This window comes from Drosophila rhopaloa, unplaced genomic scaffold (assembly GCF_018152115.1).
Source record: "Drosophila rhopaloa isolate 14029-0021.01 unplaced genomic scaffold, ASM1815211v1 contig_2, whole genome shotgun sequence".
Lineage (NCBI taxonomy): Eukaryota > Metazoa > Arthropoda > Insecta > Diptera > Drosophilidae > Drosophila > Drosophila rhopaloa.
In genome coordinates this window covers 6168174-6189746 of record NW_025335083.1, presented here as the reverse complement: position 1 = coordinate 6189746, position 21573 = coordinate 6168174, and the positions used below count along the sequence as shown (strand labels likewise).

Here is a 21573-nt window from a genome sequence, read left to right as displayed (position 1 = left end):
ACAAGAATTGGAAAAATTTATGTTAGTAGCTTACACACTGCGCGAAATATTCTGATAATCGTCAAATTTGGACCGATTTCACCCTATTGTTCCTATGGGAGCTATATGATATAGACGTCCGATCGGCACGCGCTTTCACCTTGATCAATGTATGCATACAAAAATACGATTTGTAAAGATTCATGTCAATAGCTTGTATACTGCGCGAAATATCCTAAAAATCATTAAATTTTAGCCGATTTTACCCTTTTGTTCCTATGGGAGCTATAGGATATAGACGTCCGATCGTCACGCGCTTTTACCCTGATCAAGGTACGCATAAAAAAATAAGATTTGGAAAGATTTATGTCAATAGCTTTTACACTGCGCGAAATATCTTCCAATCTTGCAAGTTATATCCGATTGTTCCTATGGGAGCTATAGGATATAGACATCCGATCGGGGCGGTTTTCAAACTTGATCTGCGTACACTTGTTTTAGGACGACTGTGAAAGTTTCAGATCGCTAGCTTTTAAACTGAGCTCGCAAACGGTATTGAAACAGACGGACAGACGGACAGACGGACATGGCTATATCGACTCCCCTATTGATCCTGATCAAGAATACATACACTTTATAGGGTTGGAAACGTCTCCTTCACTGCGTTACAAACTTCTGATCAAATTTATAATACCCTCTGCAAGGGTATAAAAAGGTTTTAATTCCTGTAATACTAACTATCATGAACACCACCAAATCACTCAATTTATACTCCTACTTTATCATTAAAAAAAAGGCCTTAATTGTTTTTGTTATAAAAAAAAACAAAATAAAATACTTTTTGGTCCAAAAACAATATTTGTATTTGTAGACCACCCAACAAGTACAACGACAATAAAACACTCATTAGAATTAATTAATAGCTTATGCTGATATATTTTTGTGTGATCAAGTTTATTTATAGCACAATGTTGTTTTAAGTTTTCTCTGAACGACTTAAGTGCACTGATTGGCAAGAAATAATGACGTCAGAAGACTTAGAAATTAATCGTAAAAACTACTTGATTTTCCGTGTTTCGTTTTTGTCTACAATATTTTTAAGAATCCAGTTTCTAAATGGAAATATGCGCGTGAATACGAATAAAGCTTTATTCCTCTCGTCACCTGTTATTGCTCCGTAGGTAGGAAGTCCGACTAGGTAGAAGTTCCGTGGCTTTCCGTCCTCCACTTCGATGCCCATCAGTGGTGATGCGAAAAAGTTCAGGAATGCCGCACTTGCCATGGCGCAAAGATGATCCTGGGTGAGGTTCAACTTGTCCTGCAAGGAGGCACAGAATTCCAGACTTACTATGTGCACATCCACCTTCGTACGAAACCCCTCGGCCAGCTCAAAACTCGGTAGAATTTGCAAGAATCCCACCATTGTCAACTTCTGAGCTATGTGGTTGTCCTTGTGTTTCGTGGTTGGAAGGCAAAGAGGTGACACAAAGTCCGAGAAGTCCACGCTTCGCACCAGCTTGGCCACTGCGATGTCGTTGTCGATGGCAGAGGGATTCCTCAGTCCCATGAACTTCGGATGCACCACCAGCTCTTCTATGTCGATCGCTTCCGGGACAGGGGCACACACATCGAAGAGACAGTCTTTCTCATCGAAGTTCCGGTTGGCGCGCCAGTCCCCGAAAAGGATGAACCGGGCATCCACTTCGACGCGGTTCAGGACACAGTGGGCGGGAAGGATCGCATGGCGCGGCTTGATGAGAACCGCAATGCAGTAGAAATCGGTACTCCCATTACTCGAATCTCCGTACCCCACGCGACCAATCCACGGGAACTCATCCGGTTCTGTGTACTCCTTTAGATTGTTCAGCTGACTTTCCTGCAGCTTTCCACACGACTGTCCCTGAATTTCTATTAACGAAAAAAACATAATAAACATAATTCCAGCTTGTTGTTGATATTAGAGTTGTCTTTTCATATTCGTTTCGCAATATTTACATTTATTCTTTAACTCCTTCAAAGCGATTAAACAAAAAACAAGAAAGGAAAGCTAACTTCGGACGGAGCCGATGTTGATATACCCTTGCAGAATATTCTGTAAATTATATTCTTCAAAATTATTCATATGATGTATTCTTAATACTCATAAAAAGTCCCAACTTCCTAACTCCAATCGTTCAGTTATATGGCAGCTATAGGATATAGTCGGCCGATCCTTATGAAATTTGGTAGGTCGGATTGATTGGCCAAAAATAAAAAATTAACTTCCTAACTTTACAAACACCCAAGTTATGGCATTTCCGATCAATCAGTTATATGGCGGCTATAGGATATAGTCGTCCGATCCTTATGAAATTCGGTAGGGTGGATTAATTGGCCAAAAATAAAACTCATAGAAAATCCCAACTTCCTAACTTTAAAAACACCAACGTTATGGCTTTTTCGATCGTTCAGTTATATGGCAGCTATATGATATAGTCGCCCGATCCGGCTCGTTCCGACTTATATACTACCTGCAATAGAAAGACAACTTTTGGGAAAGTTTCAAGCAGATAGCTTAAAAACTGAGGGACTAGTTTGCGTAGAAACGGACGGACGGACGGACAGACGGACGGACAGACGGACAGACGGACATGGCTAGATGGACTCTCCTGGTGATGCTGATCAAGAATATATATACTTTATAGGGTCGGAAATGTCTCCTTCACTGCGTTGCAAACTTTTGACTGAAATTATAATACCCTCTGCAAGGGTATAAAAAGAAAAGAATTATCAGACCAAAATTACTGGGTTTCGTTTAAACTACGGGTTTTGCACACATTCATTTTAAAACAATGTATCTGAAGCAAATCATACGAATTCGATCGAATTGTATGAGATTATTCAAACGACGGCCAGTGTATTTAGTCCAAGTTCTTAAACTTATTATAATGACGCTTTAGAAGGTGATACTCACTAAATTTAATAAATTTATTTAAATTAAAGCACATTTCGCTAAGCCACAACCACAACTCCGAAATCAGAAAGGTGAAGTAAAATATTTTTTAACATGACTACTTGATAAGGAAGTGAATTTTTTATCATAAAGTAAATTTAAGGGTTACAAATCGAACTCCAGTTGGGCATTTTAGCTTCACATTCTCGGTAAGATTTAAGGAACTAAACAAACTTTTGGTGTGCCCTTACCGGACTTTGCTCCAAGTGAATAAAATAAATTACCCACATGCACTTTTCTCATTGGAATTCAAGCACACTTTGTAAATCGCGTAATAGTATATGTATTTATTCTATCCAATTCACTCACTGATTCATAGTGTTATGATATTTTGGGTAGAAGGCACTCATTTATGAAAAGGAGCGAATTGATTTGCTATTTAAGTAATCCTAATATTTTGGACCCAATTCTTTCAACTTACGCGATACTATGGTAGTTAGGACTCCAAATAGTAAACAGAGCACTGGGATAGCTCCAATCATCTTGCTGTGATCTTTAATGGGAACTGACTATCTATCAAAGCTTTAACTTAGTTCTAGTAGTTGCATTGAAAAGCTTCATTTTGAGTCGGGTTTTTTGCACTCTGACGTTATTATTACACTTTGTTAAGACTTAAGAGTACATCAGTTAAGCATTGGACTGACTACGCTTAAACTGATTTCTCTGTTGGACTTCGATGCAGAATCAATGCAAAACAAGAAAGGAAAGCTAACTTCGGGCGGAGCGGAAGTTGATATACCCTTGCAGAATATTCTATAAATTATATTCTCCAAAATTATTCATATGATGCATTCTTAATACTCATAAAAAATCCCAACTTCCTAACTTTAAAAACACCAAAGTTATATCATTTCCAATCGTTCAGTTATATGGCAGCTATAGGATATAGTCGGCCGATCCTTATTAAATTTGGTAGGACGGATTGATTGGCCAAAAATAAAACCGATAGAAAATCCCAACTTCCTAACTTAACAAACACCAAAGTTATGGCATTTCCGATCGTTCACTTATATGGCAGCTATAGGGGCTAGTCGGCCGATCCCGGCCGTTCCGACATATATACTGCGTGCAAAGGAAAAAAGGGTGTGTGCAAAGTTTCAATTCGATATCTTTAAAACTGAGAGACTAGTTCGCGTAGAAACAGACAGACGGACAGACAGACGGACAGACGGACTATATCAACTCAGGAGGTGATCCTGATCAAGAATATATATACTTTATAGTGTCGGAGATGTCTCCTTCACTGCGTTGCACCATTTTGACCAAAATTATAATACCCTCTGCAAGGGTATAAATATACAAATTATTTTGCATTCACTTGTTTTATATCTTAAAATGGGGTATATATTTTTTTTCCCCTTGCAGAGGGTATTATAATTTCAGTCAAAAGTTTGCAAAGCAGTGAAGGAGACATTTCCGACCCTATAAAGTATATATATTCTTGATCAGCATCACCAGGAGAGTCGATCTAGCCGTGTCCGTCTGTCCGTCCGTCTGTCCGTCTGTCTGTCCGTCTGTCCGTCCGTTTCTACGCAAACTAGTCCCTCAGTTTTAAAGCTATCTGCTTGAAACTTTCCCAAAAGTTGTCTTTCTATTGCAGGTAGTATATAAGTCGGAACGAGCCGGATCGGGCCACTATATCATATAGCTGCCATATAACTGAACGATCGGAAATGCCATAACTTTGGTGTTTTTAAAGTTAGGAAGCTGGGATTTTCTATGGGTTTTATTTTTGGCTAATCAATCCGACCTACCAAATTTCATAAGGATCGGCCGACTATATCTTATAGCTGCCATATAACTGAACGATTGGAAATGATATAACTTTGGTGTTTTTAAAGTTAGGAAGTTGGGACTTTTTATGAGTATTAAGAATGCATCATATGAATAATTTTGGAGAATATTATCTACACAATATTCTGCAAGGGTATATCAACTTCGGCTCCGCCCGAAGTTAGCTTTCCTTTCTTGTTAAAAATGTTTCAATTGGTTTCCACAACTCTTTAATATTATTTGGCAATACCAAAATCGAATTTACTATTTACATATATTTAAAAATTCATGGTGCTTAATGCCAGACCAATTTGTGTTTCTATTGTAAAATAGTATTAAATTCTTTGTTTTTACCGGCGAAATGTTGCCAGGGATTGACAGTTTCTCGGATCCACCTGTCGGATTTTAAGTAAACAAACAAAAACCGTCTGTCTTCTGTGAATGGCAGTTTGTTATCAGCTGATAGCCTCTTTGTGCTCGCTATATTTAAAAGTAGAGATTCTCACGAATTAGCTCATTTTTCTCTTTTTAACTTTATTGCTTATTTGTTTTGAATATTAGTGGTAATCTGTGTATATTATTATCTCGGAACAGTATATTTTAATTCTGCGAAGTTTAAGGTAAAGCTGCTTGAAAAGAAGATTAACAATATCATGTTTATATATATACATGATGAAATTAATATGTACATTAATAAACAAAAAGAATACAATTTAAAACTTTTTGTCGGTGACTAAGTTGATCAAACATTGTTTTTATGTATAGGTAAATAAATATATAAATATATTCGTATATTTTTATATATGATACAAAATTATATAAAAAAGTATTTTATATTGTTTATAAAATAAAACTTATATATACACTTAGATATTTGTGTATATATAATTTTTATCTCATTAATTAGAAGGAACTTTGGACATAATGGCACAATTTGACATATGTAAATAAATATGTACATATGTTATTGAACAAAATATTATGTTATTGAACAGTATCAGTTTCATTTATACTCGCTTACCACACATGAAATTAATTGAATTTTTGATTTCACTGTAGACGGCAGAACTCGTAGTGGCGACGTTTATATTATAGGTAAATAGGTTGAAAGCGCCAATTCGTCATAACTTCATTGTTTGCTTTTTGTTGCTGGCGTGAGATGATTCATAGCTATTTTATTGTTCACAAAATTTTATTGCAGATCAAGCCAATGCTCGTCTGGGATTAGATCAGATGGGCTGTCGCCGATTTTCGGGTGGAGGACACCGCTCAAGGGGAGGTCCGCCCCCCCACCATCGTCATTTTCACGGCGGAAATCGGGGTGGTAGACACTGCTGGCATGGACCTCCTGGTGGACACCATGGCGGCGGTCACTATTGGGAGGGATATGCTCCTCCTCCACCACCGCCCCATTGTCCACCTCCTGGGAGATATCCAAGTGGCGGGCACTATTATCATGGATATCCTCCGCCTCCTCCTCACTGTCACCCACCACCTCCTCCTTCCTGTCACCCACCACCTCCTCCTCACTGTCACCCACCACCTCCTGGAAACCAAGGAGGTGGGTGCCACTATTGCGGATGCCCAAGTGGCGGTCCACCTCAGAGTGCACATCCCGAGAGCGAAACACTGCCTGGTGAAGCCCCAAATGTCGATCAACATGGTAACAATGCTCCAAGCAGCCAACTCGAAAGTCCTGCTGGCGAAATCCCCAGCAGTCAAATACCTGGCAGGAATAAATACGAAATCATTGATCTATAGAATCCGTGATTATTTAAGGGCATACGTTTATAAAATACATTTCTTAGACTTTAAATATTTTTTCTCTCGCATTTATTAATTTTAACAAAGAATGTGTTTAAATAATCAATCAATAAAAACTGACCGTATTTTTTAACACAGTTAAAAATATACGCCTATAAGAAGGGTGATTTTGATGTACGACTCTGGCCATAAATATTTGTAATACAAGCTAATTTAAGGACTACTACAACATAAAAAACCAAGAGAAAAAATCCGGGGACTTAAGATTTTAATTTCACGAGGACGGATTCCTATTTTTCCTACGAAAACTTTAAGATATAGACGTCCGATCGGCAAGCACTTTTACCCTGATCAAGATATCCGTAAATAAATAAGACTTGGAAAAATGTATGTCAATAGCTTACACACTGCGCGAAATATTCTGAAAATCATCGAATTTGGACCGATTTCACCCTATTGTTCCAATGGGAGCTATAGGATATAGACGTACGATCGGAACGCGCCAGGATCAAGGTATGCATACAAAAATAAGATTTGGAAAGATTTTTGTCAATTGCTTTCACATTGCGCGAAATATCTTCCATTATTGCAAGGTTTATCCGATTGTTTCTATAGGATATAGACATCCGAAAGATGTGGTTTTTAAACTTCTGCGTACACATGTTTTAGGACGACTGTGAAAGTTTCAGATCACTAGCTTTTAAACTGAGCTCGCAAACAGTATTGAAACAGACGGACAGACGGGCATGGCTATATCGACTCCCCTATTGATCCTGATCAATACTTTATGGGGTCGGAAACGTCTCCTTCACTGCGTTACAAACTTCTGACCAAAATTATAATACCCTATGCAAGGGTATACATATATAGTAACCATAATTCAATACATAACTTACGTTGTATTTTCTTATATTTTTGATCACCATAATTTACAATTCGGTTTCAGCTTTATTGAACAAAATTTTAAACGTTCTTACGAATTCCTTAAAACTGTGCCCATTTTGTAAAAAAATGCCATACTGATGTTTTAAAGGCCTTGGGTTTTTATTTTATTGATAGATTATGGTCAACATATGGTAAATGTAAAATTTGTTACCATATGTGTGTTGGTGCTAGTCCCTTATTCAGGTAGAAAAATCAATACACATGGTATCCTACTTAAATCCGTCAGGTACTACCTACATCGGCTACCTACATTTTCGGCTGTGGTATAAATATCACAGAATTTTTAAGACGACTTCAGTATGGAAACTTCTGGCATAATGAAATTACTGGTGAGTTCCCTGGTTGTGCAAAATAATTTAAAGGACTCTCCTTTTAATTTCTTACCTTATAGATTGCTCTGTTTGCGCTGGTGGCCACTGTTGTGGCTCAGATTGGATATGGCCAAGGCGGACAAGGAAATGTTGGTGGACAGGGAGGACTCGGTGGACAGGGAGGACTCGGTGGACAGGGAGGATTTGGAGGTCAAGTAGGATTCGGTGGACAAGGAGGATTCGGTGGACAAGGAGGATTCGGTGGACAAGGCGGATTCGGTGGACAAGGCGGACTCCATGGAAATTTAGGTTACGGCGGTCAAGCTGGATTAGGTGTTGGTCAAGGAGGAGTACCTCCGGTTCATGGAGTATTCAGTCCACAAGGACCACCAAATCGATACGAGCCCGGTTACGGAAGTGGTCCAGTTGGACCTGGTCATCCTGGAAATCATAATGAATATCCGGACCATCATCACCACGAACATCACCATCGTGAACACCATGAACACCACGGCCATCATGACCATCACAGACACTAGTAAAGAGATTATCTCTTAAGTACTCCTGAATGTACAACAAAATACTGAATTAAAAAATAAAATTCATTATTACAAGCAATGTCTCCAAATATTTGATTTGATTTTATACAAAATGTCCTGATTCCATTTATTATAAAAAGTGTCCGGATTCGATTTATAAAAGTGATTGTTTTTCCTATCACATACCCCGTGGGGATCCGCACAAGTTTTCCGCTCAAATTTCAGTGTCTAAAACGAAATAACTGAGCCACAAAAAAATAGGATAAGTAAGGAAACGGAACCCTTTACTCTGTCCATTTCGGTTCAGTCTTCTATAAATTATTTCGCAGATAAAACATATACTACAGTGGGTGGGCACCCACACCCCGTCTCAACTTTTGCAATCGGAGAAAAGGCTGCTGTCCACCGCTCCCCAGCGACATTTTCTGACCGACGCAACTGACAGAATTGAAAAATAAGCGACGCCCGACTTGTGGAGGGGGGAGGGGGGTCGTGTGGGTGGTGTCCAGGTGGGAGGGGGCTGAAGGTGAAAAATAAAAAATGGCGTCCAGTCGAGTGCTCAACCTCAAGATTTATAACGAAAGGAAAAAAAACGTGAGGGTGGGAGAAAAGAGCACACGTTAAAATAATGCAAAAGCTGAAAAAGACTAAAAAATATGCGGAAAAACACCCACACACACACACACATACACACTGGAAAAAGCGGTAAGAAAAACCGCACACACTGATACACGCAACAACGGAAATGGAAAGGATAAAATTAATTTTTCTCCTTTTTTGCCATTTACTTCACCTGCTGCTTTCCTCCCACTCGCGTTTTTCCTTCAAGGAGAACGGAAAAGTGGCCCGGGAAAGGAGGTGGGTGAAAGTGGGTGGGAAAAGGGTGACCAATCCAAGCGGCAACATTGCTGACGCTATCAAACACCACAAACACATTTAGTTTGCGGCGAATTTGTTTTTGCGTCGCTCACTTTTCTTACTGCCTTTTCTTTTAGCAATTTGCGCTATAAAAATGTGCAAAAAAATTGCAACAAAAAAAAAAACAAAATAAAAAAAGTCATTTGAACCAGGAGGAAACTTGCGGACAAATAAAAATGGCATAAAAATATTCAACTCACCTGAGAGCGCGACTCGCCGAAGGAAGTGGGTCCTTAATACACTGCTAAAATTTTATTTTGGGAGAATCTGGCAGTTTTAGCATACTACTAACATATAAAAGCATTACTAAACTGGCATGATTTCATTTCTAGAAATGCTAAAATAATTTTATTAATAAAATGTTATGTTTATCAAGAACAAACACCAACTTTGTACGTGCATACTTTAGGATTTTGGTTCTTAGTAAAACAAAAAATAGTTTCTTATCGCAAAATTTGGGGTTTATGTATCGGTCACGTTTACTAGCCCCTTTAAATGGGCGTGGCAGGGCCAAGACTTGCACGTAGCCACAAGATTTTTTATTTTTTCTCTTTCTCTAACTTTGTTCTACGGAGTCTGTACTATAAAATATCTATAATAAATCTACTTGTTCTACAACAAAAACTGAAAAGCTCACTGAAGCCTCGTCAAATAAAAAAGACAAAAAGGAGGGAATTTAATAAAAAAAAAAAGGCATGAAAATGTGTGAAGGGAAGAGGCAGAATGTAGCCGTGTCCAGTTCAAAGGGAATAAAAAGTGGAAACCAATAACAGCAATGGGGATGCAGGGGGACCAGGGATAATCCGCTGAAGCAAGTAAAAGGAAACAAAGCAAACCGAAGCGAAGTGAAGCAATAAAAATGAAATGGGAGTACCGGGAAGCAGGAAGAGCAGCCTGTCAAATGGGAAATATTATGTCCCCCCTTTGGATCGGATAACCAGATGAAAGTGGAAATGGGATGACCTCACCTAGAATCCCTTCAGAAATTCTCTACTCTCCAACCCCTGGCAAATATTGCGCATACGCAATGTGATACGACGCCATTTGGGTGGGGAATTATGAAAGTGACCGCAGGAATTATGAATTTGCTTGCTTCTCTCGGCCAATCAAAAGAGCACCCCGGAATATCAGCCAACCACAGGAAAGGCTTTGCGAACCTGCGCCTGTTGCATAAAGTTATGTGTATATATCATAATCCATAACGTGGCATACACCACCGCTGGGGAAAAAAGAAAAACCTACAAGGCCATGAACGCTTGTTGTCTTTGGCTTCAAATTACAACCACAAACACAGCGGAAATGGGGGTCTCAAGGGGCGAAGGAGGGGGGAAACAGCCCTTAAAACGCACCCACACACCACCACACTTCTCCTGAGTCAACAAAGAGGGGGAAAAGCGCAAAAGAAAGCGAGTTTCTGGGGTGGAAATCAGGCGAAGTCGGGCGGCAGCACCCTCAATGCCACCCAATTATAACCGTATGGGTGGGTGGCTTATTTGAGCTGCGACTTCAACTGCGTCGCTCGCTTTGTTATTGTTTCATTTTTCTCGTTTTCCCTTCGATTTTTCTTCTATTTATATACGTGCTTGTGTGTACGAGTGTGTTTGTATTTATGTGGGATATAGTCAAGACTCGTATAGTCAAGACTACACGTACGCACGAGCATTCGGGCAAAGTTACTGCGATACGTGCAACATCATAAAAAGGACAAAACAATAACAATAAAAATCATATATACTCATAGCCCGACCAAGACCCCACCACCCACTATTACCACCTCCAGGTCACATAGCCCCCTTCCCCCCGAAATCCCTGTGTATGTACATATGTGGGTTTATATGAAAATAAACGAAAACCGTTAAGATATGAGCGTCCACAAGGATTAGAGGACTGCTTTTCTCGGGCTACGACCATCAATGGCCAATGCCTCCAATTCATGTTTTCATATACAGCATGGGTCCACAGAGACAAAAACTTTAAGTAAATTAATTAATATCTTACGATAATTTATACCTAATGTATTTAATTGTATTTAAGTGAATTTGACTACCTTAACTAATTCCAAATGAAAATAATTATTAAAATTCGAGATACGGAATCAAATTTATGGTACATTTTGTATTTTATATTGGAAAATTGTTCATGGCATTTACACTTTAAAGTGCTAGAATAAGGTCTTTAAGTTACTCCCTAAAAATGTTTTGACTCTTTTTCAGACCATCTCTTTAAAGCTTTAACAAAGTTATAGATATAGTAACTTATTATGGCTATTTTAAGATTATAAGTCAAAGACTTATACAAATATGCTGATTCGCTTTTATTATTTGTATTATTATATCCTTGCAGAGGGTATTATAATTTTGGTCAAAAGTGTGCAACGCAGTGAAGGAGACATCTCCGACCCTATAAAGTATATATATTCTTGATCAGGATCACCTCCTGAGTTGATATAGCCATGTCCGTCTGTCCGTCTGTCCGTCTGTCTGTCCGTCTGTCCGTCTGTCTGTTTCTACGCGAACTAGTCTCTCAGTTTTAAAGATATCGAATTCAAACTTTGCACACACCCTTCTTTTCTTTGCACGCAGTATATAAGTCGGAACGGACGGGATCGGCCGACTATATCCTATAGCTGCCATATAACTGATTGATCGGAAATGGCGTAACTCTGCTGTTTGTTAAGTTAGGAAGTTGGGACTTTCTATGGGTTTTATATTTGGCCAATCAATCCGACGTACCAAATTTCATAAGGATCGGCCGACTATATTCTTTAGCTGCTATATAACTGATTGATCGGAAATGCCATAACTTTGGTGTTTGTTGAGTTAGAAAGTGGGATTTTCTATGGGTTTTATTTTTGCCCAATCAATCCGACATATCAAATTTCATAAGGATCGGCCGACTATATCCTATAGCTGCCATATAACTAATTGATCGGAAATTAAATAACTTTGGTGTTTGTAAAGTTAGAAAGTTGGAATTTCCTATGGGTTTTATTTTTGGCCAATTAATCCGACCTACCAAATTTCATATGGATCGGCCGACTATATCCTGTAGCTGCCATATAACTGAACGATTGGAAATGCCATAACTTTGGTGTTTTTAAAGTTAGGAAGGTGGGATTTTTTATGAGTATTAAGAATGCATCATATGAATAATTTTGGAGAATATAATTTACAGAATATTCTGCAAGGGTATTTCAACTTCGGCTTCGCCCGAAGTTAGCTTTCCTTTCTTGTTTTGGTCAAAAGTGTGCAACGCAGTGAAGGAGACATCTCCGACCCTATAAAGTATATATATTCTTGATCAGGATCACCTCCTGAGTTGATATAAGCATGTCCGTCTGTCCGTCTGTCTGTCCGTCTGTCTGTTTCTACGCGAACTAGTCTTTCAGTTTTAAAGATATCGAGTTGAAACTTTGCACACACCCTTCTTTCCTTTGCACGCAGTATATAAGTCGGAACGGCCGGGATCGGCCGACTATATCCTATAGCTGCCATATAACTGATTGATCGGAAATGCCATAACTCTGCTGTTTGTTAAGTTAGGAAGTTGGGATTTTCTATGGGTTTTATATTTGGCCAATCAATCCGACGTACCAAATTTCATAAGGATCGGCCGACTATATCTTATAGCTGCCATATAACTGATTGATCGGAAATGCCATAACTTTGGTGTTTGTAAAGTTAGGAAGTTGGGATTTTCTATGGGTTTTACATTTGGCCAATTAATCCGACCTACCAAATTTCATAAGGATCGGCCGACTATATCTTATAGCTGCCATATAACTGATTGATCGGAAATGCCATAACTTTGGTGTTTGTTAAGTTAGGAAGTTGGGATTTTCTATGGGTTTTATTTTTGCCTAATCAATCCGACATATCAAATTTCATAAGGATCGGCAGACTATATTCTATAGCTGCCATATAACTGAACGATTGGAAATGCCATAACTTTGGTGTTTTTAAAGTTAGGAAGTTGGGATTTTTTATGAGAATTAAGAAGGCATTATATGAATGATTTTGGAGAATATAATTTGCAGAATATTCTGCAAGGGTATTTCAACTTCGGCTCCGCCCGAAGTTAGCTTTCCTTTCTTGTTTTTGTTTAATTTTACGACATTTTTTATGTTTAATAATCTTGATATTTTTACTTTAGTTTAAAGTTTGACCACCAAAAAAACACACTACAAAGCCCAACTGAACATCACATGCTTGGCTTGTCTTTTCCTATGTGGCATATGGCCTGTCAGCGCCTCCTTGGCTGGACTCCATCGATTTCCCTTGGCCACAAATAAAAACACATTAGACCAGCTAAGAACCTCATTTACGAAGGGGAGGAGGGTTTGGTGGTGGGGGCCGAAGGGCAGAGCGGACTCATGGATACGACGTTCGCTGTTTGGCTTGATAAAATGCGTTAAAACGAAAATTAAGCAACACAATTAATGGACTCGCTTTATCATACAATTTTAATGGCTCAAATAAATTGGCCAGAACTAGACTGGAGAAGGGAAAAGCCCAAAAATGAATCTAGAGCACACACACACACCCTCTCGTGAGTAGATGTAAAAGTTTCTGTATTTCTTTGTGTGCCATAAACACATTCCCACAAATGGGTATACTATATATATCTTAAGATACATATTTATATATTTGAGTAGCTTCGATTTTCACGATTCAATTTAGCCCTAAGCTTAATTAGTTTCAGGTTGCTGTTCATAGCCCATTGCTGTTATATATTCCAGCTTATCCGTTGCTCTCTAATGGAGTCATCTTTGGAGAGGATTATCCAAATGATATCCTCTGAGAGGTATTTGAAAGACTGGTTACTACTGGTTCTAATTGTAATCTAAGGGTGGCATTGGTTGGTTTGTATCGACATACCATTTAGTTTAGCCAAAAGTTGCAATTTAGCATGATTTCATTATTTTAGTTGCTTCCTCAATATTTAATTCAATAAGCGTAGTTCAGTGGTTAGACAATGGTATCTTAATGAGGTATTCTCAAATAATGTCAGTATCATGTTAATATATATTCTTCATATGGTCGAAAATTATTTGTTCTACACTGGATTGCAAGAAAAGTATTATGGACTTGTCACATTAATTAATATTATCAACATTTCGTGAAACCATAAGAAACCTTATAGCGCCTAAGTTGTTTATATCTGAGCTATATAAATTTAGCTCTAAGCTCAGAGTAACACCGCAAACTGTTGAAGTATGACATCATATTTTAGGGTCCACCACCCCCGCCACCGCAACTCATCGCTCTCCCAAAAAGAAAACCACACGACATGGCCTAAACCCGGACTGGCCAACATTGTTATAAAAGTGCAAACAAACATGGCCGGCATGGGTGTAGTAGGGGGGTGCTAAAGGGGGTGGTGTAGGGGACAATGCCACCCAACCGAGCCGAATCTGAAGAGAATTCAGCCAAACTGGGCGGAGGCGAAGTGAAACGAGTCCACAGCTTGACCAGAGCGAGGAGCCGGGACTCGGGAGCAGTGGCCGCAGAAATATTCAAGGAGGAAACGCGCAATATTTTTTCATCACCTTCCACTAGTGCTACAAAAGGTACAATTTTTACCAAAATATGCTAATATCATAAAATTCATATCAAGCAGAAACCCTAAAAAAAATATAATTAGTTTCAACTACATTTTTTGCGACCTTATAGTCTTGAACCAAATCCAAATATATATGTCTATTTAAACGTATTTTTAACTATAAATAAAAAATCCTTCTCCTGCTAAATAGGAAAAAATTAATTTGTTTCGAAAATGTATATGTACTGTGATGTTTATAGTGTTTTAATGGAAGCAGTCTAAAATAAAGTTGTTTTTTTATTAATAAACACAAATAGAGATCAGGCCCAGTCTTTAATTAATTATAATCATATTAAATAATACATCTTAATATTACTTTTTAAGCTGTGGCAAAAATATTTTTTTTAGTTAATACAATTTGAAAAAAATATTTTTATTTGTTTATTGAAATGTTTTCAGTACCTGGTAGGGTAAAAAATCGTATACAAAGATAAATACTTTTTATATTATTTATCAAATGTTATGTCTTACAATTACTCTTGGCTTTAAATGCGTTTCAAGGTATTGGATATCCATGAACAATAAAGTACCTATTTATGTACCTATTTCCAACTATCTAGATACCTCGCATCACTGTGCGAGCGAGAGAGTTGGCAAAGTCGGATTCAGGAGAGAGCGAGCCAGCAAAGCGGGAAATTATGAAGCTGAAGACGTGGGTGGTTGGGCGGAAAAACGGGCAGGGGGCTCAGTGGGTGGTCGAGTGTACAGGACACCGTCGACCTGAGCAAAGGACAACAGAATAACAAAAGGAAAAGCGAGGCACACACACCCACACTGGGAAAAAAATGAGAAACCGTGTGGTCCGCTGGCTTGGCAAAATAAATCGCTGGACATAAAGCCGGGCGAGTGCAAGCGAGATGGAAGAAGGGCAAGAAGAAGAAGTTGCAGGACCCGAAGTGCGAAAGAGAGAGCCAGGACTGGCTGACCAAGAAAGAAAGAGAGGCAGCGAGCGCCAACAGGAATAAAAAATTGAATGAAATATTTTTATAACCACACACAGACACACAGCAAACAGCAGGAAATAGAGGGAAAAAATATAGAGAAAGAGAGGGCGAGAGAGATAGAGAGAGATGGAGGCCAGTGGGAGAAAGAGATGGGTAGCTGAAGGATATTGATGGGGCGCAACAGTAAAAGGAACCCATGGAAAAAAGAAACGCCAACTTGCTTATCAAATATGAAGGAACCGAAAGTGGGTCGAGGTTTTGGGTGGTTCGCCGGTTGGGCGTTGGTATCATAAAAGCCATGAGCTCACCTGGGGGAGGGGGGTTTCGGCCAGGGGGTCGAGGGGGTGGCCCACCCAGGGGTAGTTGGGTCGAAAGTTTTATGGATGCCCGATGCCACGACAGGTGGTCAGAGCACGCCCACTAAGCCCGCCCACCTCCCCGTCTTTCACATATTTTCCCTCTTCTTTTTCCCCACAGTCATAAAAACAGGGTGCAAGGAGGATCGAATGGGAGCTGGCACACGTGCGGATAATAAAAAATGTTTTACTTTTCAATCGACCAATAATATGGCGTTCAATGGACAGGCCAAACGTGCTAAACCCAAACAATGGACCACCACCACTGCCCAGCTTAAACTCGTAGACCAGACCAGCGGGATGAGATACTCACACACGTACGTAGTTCAATCATCGTTAAAAAGAATTTCATTTTGAACAAGAAAGGAAAGCTAACTTCGGGCGGAGCCGAAGTTGAAAAACCCTTGCAGAATATTCTGCAAATTATATTCTCCAAAATTATTCATATGATGCATTTTTAATACTCATAAAAAATCCCACCTTCCTAACTTTAAAAACACCAAAGTTATTTCATTTCCGATCAATCAGTTATATGGCAGCTATAGGATATAGTCGGCCGATCCTTATGAAATTTAATATGTCGAATTGATTGGGCAAAAATAAAACCCATAGAAAATCCCAACTTCCTAACTTTACAAACACCAAAGTTATGGCATTTCCGATCAATCAGTTATATGGCAGCTATAAGATATAGTCGGCCGATCCTTATGAAATTTGGTAGGTCGGATTGATTGGCCAAATATAAAACCCATAGAAAATTCCAACTTTCTAACTTTACAAACACCAAAGTTATGGCATTTCCGATCAATCAGTTATATGGCAGCTATAAGATATAGTCGGCCGATCCTTATGAAATTTGGTAGGTCGGATTGATTGGCCAAATATAAAACCCATAGAAAATTCCAACTTTCTAACTTTACAAACACCAAAGTTATGGCATTTCCGATCAATCAGTTATATGGCAGCTATAAGATATAGTCGGCCGATCCTTATGAAATTTGGTACGTCGGATTGATTGGCCAAATATAGAACCCACAGAAAGTCCCAACTTCCTAACTTAACAAACAGCAGAGTTATGGCATTTCCGATCAATCAGTTATATGGCAGCTATAGGATATAGTCGGCCGATCCCGGCCGTTCCGACTTATATACTGCGTGCAAAGGAAAGAAGGGTGTGTGCAAAGTTTCAACTCGATAGCTTTAAAACTGAGAGACTAGTTTGCGTAGAAACAGACAGACGGACAGACGGACAGACGGACAGACGGACAGACGGACATGGCTATATCAACTCAGGAGGTGATCCTGATCAAGAATATATATACTTTATAGGGTCGGAGATGTCTCCTTCACTGCGTTGCACACTTTTGACCAAAATTATAATACCCTCTGCAAGGGTATAAAAATGCCAGAACTTCAATAAATTATATTGCTTCTGGACCACAGAAAGGATGCCTGATGGGAGGGGGAAGGGGAGGGGGTTCAGAGGTTGCCTGTGACGGCGATTCGTGGAGGGATGTGGCCAGCTTCGCTATCATAACCACAATACAAAGAAATTGGGTGGGCAAACAAAAAAGGAGGCATCCGCTGTTGGTATCCGTAAGATACTCGGGTGCGGACAGGTGATTCAGGTCACCGGGGGTCCTGGGAATGGGAACGAGGATGAGGATGAGACCCGGAGCCAATGGCATTCTGAAGCGTCAGCGTCTCCAGCTGCCCGCTCGATGGTTATTGGTTCGCGTTGCAGTAATATAATATACACACACCCACACACACTCAGATATGTGAAATAAAAATTGTGAAATGAAAGGAAAAAGCGGAAAAAGCTGAGAAAAAACTGAGGAAAAAGCCATAGAAAACTATTGGAAATGCGGGGACAGAGAGTGCAGATTTTAGCTCAACTTTGTTGCAACGCGACATTTTTGCACCCGAGGTTGACGGGGGGTGGTAGTGGGGGTGGGTGGGTGCAAGTGGGTGGCCGCCATTGTCATAATGACGCGCATTCCTGTGCACTTGGCTCTGGATTGCAGGATCCCTTTTCTGCCCGCCCGGCATTCGCTAATTAAGTCATGGGACGTCCTGTGTTCCCACCAGCACACAGAAAAAAATATCTTGGTGAAATCCACTAATTCTACAGTTAAATTGAGTTATTAGAAAAAAAGTGAGACTCTCTAAGTTTCCATAAATTTATCCGAAATATGTCATTTGTTTTAAAAGATATATTTTTTTTGTATAACTTATAAAAATTTAATATTTGAACATCCTTTTATAATATTATTTAGTCGTGTGATATAATTTTGATCTTAAATTCGAAAACATTTTGATTTAAATGTACAACTGTGAAAACTTGAATGTTTTCCCAATTAACGAATACTTTAATGGATTTAAGGCGTAAACCCAAGTAAACAAATTTGAATCTCTAAAAAGGTATAGATCAGTATAATCTGGAACATCTTTCCTTGAAAATTGTACCTGAAAAGCTTTGATTATATTATTATTATTATGTATTATTATACTCCTATTAAATAACTGAGATTTGTTAGGGCTGCGAATAGATTTGTCAACTTGGTATTTTAATTACTGGTTGTGACGGTCTAAGGTTATGTATGTAAAATTTGAAACCAAAGAGTTTAACTAAATGTAATGTAACACAAAGCAAAGGCAGTGCTCAAGCCCACAGCTTAGTATCCCCGAATGATATGAGAAGTGAAAAACCCCCGCACACCCTGGCGATGCGTGTGTAAATTCCCCAGAAGCTAATCAGGCAAGCCTAACGAAATTTGCTTGGAAAATCCGTCAAAGTCAGAGGCGTTTGGCCCGCGGCAGCCATCGCAGGCCATTAGCCTTGGAAAAGCGTCCACACATGTCAGCCGAGAGTCCTCCAGGCGCACTCTGCACGTTGTCATCGCTATCGGTGTATCCACAGGAGTATCGACATCATCATCATTTCAGAAGCCAGAACGCGTCGAGAACTGTGCTGCGTACCCAGATATTTTCCAGCCAAATTTGGTACTTTTACTCAAATTTTTTTTTACTTTCGTCTTCACCCAAATTTTTGGATAAAACGTAGTCTCATGAAAAAATTATATATATATATTTTTTCAATAAAGATACATTATTAATACACACAAGCGACAATTTTTATTGTGATCGTATAGGTCATTATTATAATTCATTTATTTAAACTATATTTCTTTTTGGCGCACCTTCTTTGCAGCTAATTAATGAAGTAACACTTTTTTAATGTACTTGTTATTATCACGTCAGTATTTACTCCTTCATAAGGAAAATATTTTTATAAACAAAATTTAAAATAAATCATAATTTTAGTTTTTTTTCTATTGTAACCTTTTTTGTTTTTAAAAGGTAGTGGGCCGTTCAGCATTTCTTTAATGAAATACCACTTTCCTTAAGTACCGTATTTCAAAATTTATTAGGGAAAACTACTTATACTTTTACTCTTATAATCAACATTTTTGGTTTTTCCCCCATTTATCCATTGTTGACAACACTGGACCGAAAGAATCGAGAAATCTGATACTGGCCCCAAAAACGCGTCAAACTTGGGCAGCCGCCGGCTGAGTGAAAGGGTGTGGATTTCTAAAAAATGTGTTGCATGTTTATTTGAAAAATCGCTAAAGGATAACTAAAGGATTCCCCTAAGGGTATTTCGCAAGCTCGAGTGATTTGTTTGCGAATTTACATTCACACTCCGTACCCCAGAATTCCCAGGGTGTTTTCCAACTCGTTGAGCAGCTCCCCTCTTTCTTTTTCCTTTCTTCCAGGCTTATCCCACTCAATACGCTGCGGCAATAATTTTGCATAACGAATAAGTTGAATAAGTAAAAGTATCCAAATTGAATCAGTGCAGAATGGAATACGCCCAGGGAGTGGAGCTAAATCAGGTGGCGGTGTTAAGTGGCAAATTCAATTTCGCTGGCAGTTTACAGCTCCGAGTTGACATTTATGAGACGCCATTTTTGTGGCGGTTTTCAGTCGGTGGTATATTATATCGATTTCCAGCCACTTTCGGGGACGGGGAACGACGAACAGTCCCCAAATGGCAGCATCATTAACTAACCTGCCCCGGAGTCGGTAAATAATGTAATTTATGAATTACAATTAAAAATGCGCCAAGGGCAGAGGACATACATAGAGCTAGGCCACATGTGTTCGCCCCTTTTTGGGGTGCTTACCCTCGGCTATCGTTGTCTGGCAATTTTTGTGCTTTGCTCATCAGTCCTGATCGTGCTTCTGCTCCTGCTTTAGCCCCTGCCCCCTTTGCCACTCCTTGCAACTGTAATAAAACTCCCCATTTGGTCATTTGGCAATTATCCCGATAAATTAGCAGTCGGACAATGGCACAGCAGCGTCGCGTCGCCATTCAACCACCCACAGCCGCTGACCCTCAACTTCCTCCTTCGTTTTCGGAAAATGAACAAGGGCTGCCACAATTGCTAAATGTAGACTTTGAATTTAGCGATTTCAAATGTCCAAGCGATTTTATGCGGCCTAATCTTGCGATTCAAAAGGATTATAGCCGTATGTAGGTTAACATTGATCAAATTGGATTACACTTTTGAACGGTTGATGAGTACCATTCAAAAGTGAGATGAAATGCTTCCAAGTCAAGAAATTTGCAATAGCTTGGTGTCCGTTGATTTCGCCACAGTTTTTGTTGCATATTATATATTTTGTGGACCAAATTAGTTTGTATATCACTGATACAGTTGCAGGCGATAAGTCGCCGCTGAATGCGGCACACAAAACAACAAAATTACAACAAAAGAAAACCAAAAGAAAACCTTCCGATTCGACTAATTTAACGTTATTTTTTAATTATTAAGCTTTTCAAAATAATATCCCCGCGCCACTTTGCCTTGATTTATCACCCTAGGGAATTTTCAGATACAGAAATGATAACCAAGTTTTTTAATGGAAAAGACCAAAACTGTTTATTGCCCACAAAAGAATTTGCCATTGAACAAAACCCTACTTTTAAAATTAAATAGTCTAAAAAAATTATAGGAAAAATATCCAAACTGGAAAATTAACCAATCAATTTTTATAGACCGAAAAAAACTTTTTTAATGAGAATCTTCTTGATCTAATTTTTATAATTAGAGGCTAAAATAGTTAAACTAATGTGATGAAATATTTGGAGCTGTCACTTGTCCTTTACCGCACCTAAATTTAATAATCCAGAGTAATATTTTTAGTTTTCATTGCATTGAAGGCTTTGTACATTTCGTTTATTTTGATGTCCATACCCGTCCCTATAGCCCCCAAAGTAACTCGTTTTTTTGCTCCTTGACCAGTTTTTGTTGGTAACATTTTTCAGGTGTGGAAAATCGGCTTTTCAGGTTAACAAAATCAACTTGGTAACGAATTAAAACGAACCGAAAAGCGAGTGGCCAGCAAAAACAGACACAAATGCAAACAGAAAGGGGTTGG

General features: G+C 39.0%; 3 protein-coding genes across 4 annotated transcripts; 2 read left to right on the top strand and 1 right to left on the bottom strand.

Annotated features, from left to right (window-relative positions):
* Positions 1–891: 891 nt before the first annotated feature.
* On the bottom strand, positions 892–5949 carry LOC108037265 (CLIP domain-containing serine protease 2-like). Of its 2 annotated transcripts, none has more exons than XM_044459881.1 (2): positions 5766–5949; positions 892–1887 (listed from the first exon to the last, which is right to left on the bottom strand). In XM_044459881.1, exons 1-2 carry the CDS (start codon positions 5770–5772, stop codon positions 1037–1039), a joined length of 858 nt encoding a protein of 285 aa, XP_044315816.1. In that variant the 5' UTR covers positions 5773–5949; the 3' UTR covers positions 892–1036. The 2 variants fall into 2 exon arrangements, with proteins under 2 accessions (XP_044315816.1, XP_044315815.1); XM_044459880.1 differs by lacking the exon at positions 5766–5949 and adding an exon at positions 3393–3487.
* On the top strand, positions 5258–6645 carry LOC123037745 (histidine-rich glycoprotein). Its single transcript, XM_044459882.1, has 2 exons — positions 5258–5364; positions 5946–6645. Exon 2 carries the CDS (start codon positions 5978–5980, stop codon positions 6503–6505), a length of 528 nt encoding a protein of 175 aa, XP_044315817.1. The 5' UTR covers positions 5258–5364; positions 5946–5977; the 3' UTR covers positions 6506–6645.
* A 1032-nt stretch (positions 6646–7677) lies between these two features.
* On the top strand, positions 7678–8382 carry LOC108039205 (protein spalt-accessory). Its single transcript, XM_017116133.2, has 2 exons — positions 7678–7782; positions 7845–8382. Exons 1-2 carry the CDS (start codon positions 7753–7755, stop codon positions 8301–8303), a joined length of 489 nt encoding a protein of 162 aa, XP_016971622.1. The 5' UTR covers positions 7678–7752; the 3' UTR covers positions 8304–8382.
* Positions 8383–21573: the final 13191 nt, after the last annotated feature.